At 34.7% G+C, this 6,000-nt stretch overlaps 1 protein-coding gene across 1 annotated transcript in view; it reads left to right on the plus strand.

Moving 5' to 3' along the window:
• The window catches only part of zbtb47b (zinc finger and BTB domain containing 47b), a 33,375-nt gene extending 27,766 nt beyond the window's left edge, over positions 1-5,609 (plus strand). The window contains exons 5-7 of the mRNA XM_051097987.1: positions 23-138; positions 1,771-1,915; positions 3,336-5,609. Of these exons, the coding sequence (XP_050953944.1) occupies positions 23-138; positions 1,771-1,915; positions 3,336-3,739 (665 nt within the window). The 3' untranslated portion in view covers positions 3,740-5,609. The remainder of the gene's footprint in view (positions 1-22; positions 139-1,770; positions 1,916-3,335) is intronic.
• Positions 5,610-6,000: the final 391 nt, after the last annotated feature.

Raw genomic sequence — 6,000 nt, forward strand, 5'->3', positions numbered from 1 at the left:
AATTTTGTCTATTTTGTTGCAGCTCACACTAAGGACATGCCGTTCACTTGTGAAACGTGTGGGAAGTCCTTCAAACGCAGCATGTCTCTTAAAGTGCACTCTCTGCAGCACTCTGGAGAAAAGCCCTTCAAGTGTGAGGTGAGTTCAGTCATGCGGGTTATCAGGCGTAGCCCCGAGGGATTCAGGTATCGGGTTTTGTCTTTTTCTCAGAAAAATGTAGTTTGCCTTCAGTTCACACAAGTGTCTTATCAGAGTGACCATGTGCACATATTTGGGGTTGAAAAATGTCTCGTATGTTTATAAAGTCTGCATTTATTTGATCAGAAATGCAGTAAAAACAACATTTTATACAATTATATACCAGTCAAAAGAACAGTTTTTTTTTTATGTTTTTTTAAAGAAGTTTCTTCTGCTCACTAAGCCTGAATTTATGTGATCCAAAGTACAACAAAAACAGTAAAATTGTAAAGTATTTTTACTATTTAAAATACATGCTTTCTATTGAATATGTTAAAATGTAATTTATTCCTGTGATTTCAAAGCTGAATTTTTAGCATCATTACTCCAGTCACATGATCCTCAAAAAACATTTATTATTATTATTATTATTATTATGTTGAATTTTTTCAGGTTTTTATATAATAGAAAGTTCAGAAGAACAGCATTTATCTAAAATGGAAATCTTTTGTAACATTATAAATGCCTTTTTTAGCATTTTTTATTAATTTAAAGCATCCTTTCTAAATAAAAGTATTAATTTCTACAATTTATTTCCCAGCAAATTTCTATAATTTCTTTCCCCCAATAAATATATATATATATACACTGCCCTCCAAAAGTTTGGAAACACCCCTGGCAAAGTGTGGTTTTGGATGATATTAGCATAAATCCTTATCATTTTTTGGTGCAAATACATTAAAGCAACTTGACATTATCATTGAAGACCAGCAATAATATTTTTCATTTTGATTGCATAATAATGGCAATATATACATGTCAAAGTCAGACATGCCCCTTTGCCAGCTGTGATGCCTGGTTACTGGTTTAAACTTGGCCTAGGTTTTTAAAAGATTTTGGGGTCAGCACACCTTAATAGCTTCAACAATTGATTGCCAATTAAGTTTAGAATACAATGAATTTAGGCCCAGATTGTGCAGAGCTTTACCTGCCAATGCTGGATATTTTGATGAAACGAAAATTTAAGTTTTTTCTATGTATAAACTGTTTATGTAATACAATATGTTTTCGTAGTCCCTTATCAATGCAAAATGATTACAAATTAAAAAGGATTCATGCCAATATTGTCCAAAACCCCACTTTTCTAGGGCATTTCCAAACTTTTGGAGGGCAGTGTATGTATATGTATAAGACTTCTTTAAAAAGAAAAACATTAAAAATCTTACTGTTCAAAAACTTTTGACTGGTAGTGTGTGTTAAAATGTAATTTATTACTGTGATGCAAATATGCTGATTTGCTGCTTAAGAAACATTTCTTATCAGTAGTGTTGATAACAGTTGTGTTACTGTATGAATACAATTAATTTCTTAGAAAATAAAGATAGAACTTTTGAACGGATGTTACACTAATATTTGATAAGGAAGTGACCAAATGCTTTGTCTTTTAACCAGTGTCCAATATTTACTGTTTTATCATTTCTAACTTTGTGAAATTATGCCAAATCCAATTAGATTTAGTACCAAGACTATAAGCAGAGAAACACTGATGTAAATTATAATGTTAAATATCTGATGCTTCTGCTCATGTTGTAGAACTGCAGCGAGAGATTCCAGTATAAATACCAGCTGAGGTCACATATGAGCATCCATATCGGACATAAGCAGTTCATGTGCCAGTGGTGTGGAAAAGACTTCAACATGAAGCAGTACTTCGATGAACACATGAAGACCCACACTGGTGAGAATCACCACTTTGGTATCCATCATAACAGTCAACACAATAGTAATATATTAAACAATTATAATAATAAATTAATATAAATATAATAAATATTTATTGTTATTGTATCCGTTGGTGTTTCCTCATCTTCTTCTTCTTCCGCTCTTGAGTCTATGGCTGCCCATAGAACCGCTTGTGGGAAAGTTTTGAAATTTGGCACACTGACGGTCTCAACATTATCCACAGCAAATTTGGAGTCTTTAACTCAAACTCTGTAGCACCACCACTTGTCCAAAGTTTCACTCATGTTTATGCTAATAACTTTTGAACTGTAAGGCACAGAAGGAAAATTCTTTTTTCCTCTGAATCTCTGGCTCACGTCAAGTCGATTGAACAGTTTAATTTTAATAGTTCATTAAACCTACTTTTTTGAACTCGCCCTAGATAGTATGTCTGATTTTCACCAAAATTGGCTCAGATCATCTTGAGACCATGCTGGCAAAACGTTATGGAATTCAAGTTGATTAGTCAAACCATTCTCGAATAACGTGCAAACGAATTCTACAAAGAGCACTCAGAAATGGATGTGAGACTATATCTTCGCAACGGTTTGGCATATTGAGACCAAACTTGGTGTGTGTTATAACAAGCATGACCTGAGGCTACCTGCAGTGTTTTGGGACAGTGCTATCTAGTGGTCAGGAGATATGAAAAATTGCTCTTTTTGTTTATAACTTCTGAATGGTTTGGCCAAAAATCACAAAACTGGTCTCTTTTAATTTGGTGGAGCATGCCAAGTTGAATTTTTCTAATTTTCCCATATCAACTGTTTTGAATTTTGTCAAAAAATGCTATATTATTTAATATTATTTACCTATAGTTACTAACCATTTAATTATGTAAAATAATTATTATATTTTAATAAAAATTCTAATAATTATAAATGATAAATAATAAAAAAAAAAACTAATCATTAAAAAAATAAAAATGGTTAAAGGGATAGTTCACTCAAAAATGAAAATTCTGTGAATAATTACTCACCCTCATGTCTTTCCAAATCCATAAGACTTCAGTCATCTTCGAAACACAAATTAATATTTTTGATGAAATATTTCTGACCCTGCATAGACACCTGGAAAAGGCCTGGAAAGGTAGTAAGGCCATCATTAAAATAGTTTATGTGACATCAGTGGTTTAAATGGAATGTTATAAGCTGCAAGAATATGTTTTGTGTAGAAAGAAAACAAAAAAACGACTTCAAATATCAAAAATATCTCGAGTTCCGAAGATGAATGAAGGTCTTATAGGTTTGGAAAGACATTAGGGTGACTAATTAATGACAGAATTGTCATTTTTGGGTGAACTATCCCTTTAAAAAATGATATTAAAAATGTATATATTTTTAATCCAAGTTCTTCCATCTGTTTGTCTGCTTTAGGAGAGAAACCATATATCTGTGAGATCTGTGGAAAGAGCTTCACAAGCCGGCCCAACATGAAACGGCACCGCCGCACTCACACTGGCGAGAAGCCGTACCCCTGCGACGTCTGCGGACAGCGTTTCCGCTTCTCCAACATGCTCAAAGCCCACAAGGAGAAGTGCTTCCAGGTCAGCAACCCCATGGTATCCGATACCGCCAACCTTGTGGGCCTGGACCCTACGTCAACTGATATGGACACACCAGCCAGTCAGTTACCCAGCCACCCCATGACCCCTCCCAGTGAGGCGTCCGGTCTCCACCAGGTCAAGTCGCTCTCACTACCCTTCGTTCACTCTATCGTAGGTCTTCCATCTCCCCCGGCTCTGTTTTCCACTGAAAGAGTTAACTCCGGTAACAACTAGTTTTGAATATAGGGTTGAAGTTCCTTTGATTGTTTCTTGTCTGAAACCCAAAGCTTGCAGTAGCTCCCATGAGCTTTTTGATTCGCATCCAATGTGAATCACTCTCATAGGGGTTTCCAAACATCCAGAGTGAGGTCTAAGACCTCCAGCGGTGTTTGAACAGTGTGTGACACTGAATATTCCTTTTAAACTGTGCAAATTTTCACTTATCTTATTCTCATAGAGATATTTTATATACTGTTCAAATAAGCTTCTCGTATTACAGAAAGAAAACAGACGTTCTCATTATTTTTGTTGTTGTTAAATGCGTTTTTGTGAGCTACAGGATTAGCATTTAGCATCGCATTTCTGCATTTCACATGCTCTTGCCATAGACGTTACGCTTTGTTGTTCCCATTAGCTACTGTATGAAATATAGATACGTACTGAAACGAAGTTTCGGAACAGCTCTTCAGCCAATAAACATGTAGCAGCTGTGTCCCCCTGCCATAACCAAATCCAGATGTATTGCAGTAACCAAATCCTGTTAGCTTATATGTTATTACTGAATATGAAGTGTATAATCACTCCAGCACCTTATTTTTAATCGTAGATATATTTATATTGTCCTGTCTTCTTCGTATCCTGAAAGTTTAAAGTTTTATCACATGGGCTCCTCTGCGTATTTGCAGAGGTTTGTTTTTTGAAGCATCTGTGCAGGGCACAGATGGGACAGTTGGATTGTGTCAAAGGTTATATGTAGCAAAGGCAATTGAGAATAATTGATGTTTAAAACTTAAAGGAATAGTTCACCCGAAAATGTAAATATGCTGAAAATGTACTCATCCAATATGAGATGATTTTGTTTGTTTATCAGAACAGATTTGCAGAAATTTTGCATTACATCACTAGCTCACCAACGGATCCTCTGCAGTGAATGGGTGCCGTCAGAGGGTCCAAACAGATAAAAACATCACAGTAATCCACAAGTAATCCAAACCACTTCTGGCCAAAATACCAGTCTATAATCCATAATGATGCATCCTCCAGTGAAAAACTCTCACATACAAAAGCTGAAGCGAAAAAAAAACTGTTTTCACTTGATTCAGACAGCTGTTTGGACTCTCACTCTGACGGCACCCATTCACTGTCACTGTCAGGGTTAAAGTGCTTGAAGTACTTTTTGAAATTTAAGGCCTGAAAAACTTTAGAAAATAGCAATATTCCTGAAGAGGTACTTGAAAAGTGCTTGAATTACTGAAAGACAAATGTATCTATAAAAGAATTGTTTAATTTTGTCAATAAGCACATATTTTCACGCAAAATTCATGCAATTCGAAAAACATCATACTTTTTTTACTTATTTTAGTAAATGTGAAAACAATTGAGCTAAGCAAGTAGTAGTACTGACAGTGTCGTGTAAACATGGCTGAAGATGCGAAAAGACGAACAGATGAACCATATCAATTGAGTCATTTACGTTCCGACTGATTCAAACTCATGACTTCGATCATTCATTTCAAGTGATTCACTAGCAAAAACCAGATCACATTAAAAGAGCCATTCATTTTTGAATTTCGACATCGCTTGTAACGTTTTCAAAAAAGCACATAGTGATGGGTGAGACTGAGCTTTACGAATCAGTTAAACCATTGTTTAACTGATTCACTATTTCGAAGCGCTCCAGTCGGATCATGTATCGCGAATAATTTGATTTAGATTGGAATTTAGCGTATCGTTAATCATTTGATTCAAGTCAGAACTTCGGAGCATGTATTGCTAATAATTGGATTTAGATCAGAATAGGTTCGTGAATCGTTTAGCTAATTTAATCATTTAAATCAAATGATTCACGATAAGCGATTTGAAGTCCCGATATAAATCAAATTCAGATCAGGACTTCAGAGCGTGGATCATGAATCATTTGATTCAGATCGGGACTTCGATATGGGTCCGCGAATGATTCGGTTCAGATCAGGATTTCGGAGCGATCTTTTTTTTTTCAGATTTTTTTTTAAACAGTAGAAAACATCAAACTCTTAATGTAGTACAGTTCTAAAAATAAAACAAAGAAAAAAGAAAGTATACACAAATACAAATCCCTTTTATTATAGTAAAAATATAGTATACTTTGTAATACTTTGCATGTGCTTCACTTTATTTTTGCCATTTTTTATTAGTATATTTTTATTTATCTATTTCTCTTTTTTTAGAATTTGAAATGGAAGACATTGTTCGATAAGTGAGATCTCTGATTGAAGTCCTTGAAAATCAAAAAAAGT

The sequence above is a fragment of the Labeo rohita genome, chromosome 24 (assembly GCF_022985175.1).
Source record: "Labeo rohita strain BAU-BD-2019 chromosome 24, IGBB_LRoh.1.0, whole genome shotgun sequence".
In the NCBI taxonomy this organism is placed as follows: domain Eukaryota; kingdom Metazoa; phylum Chordata; class Actinopteri; order Cypriniformes; family Cyprinidae; genus Labeo; species Labeo rohita.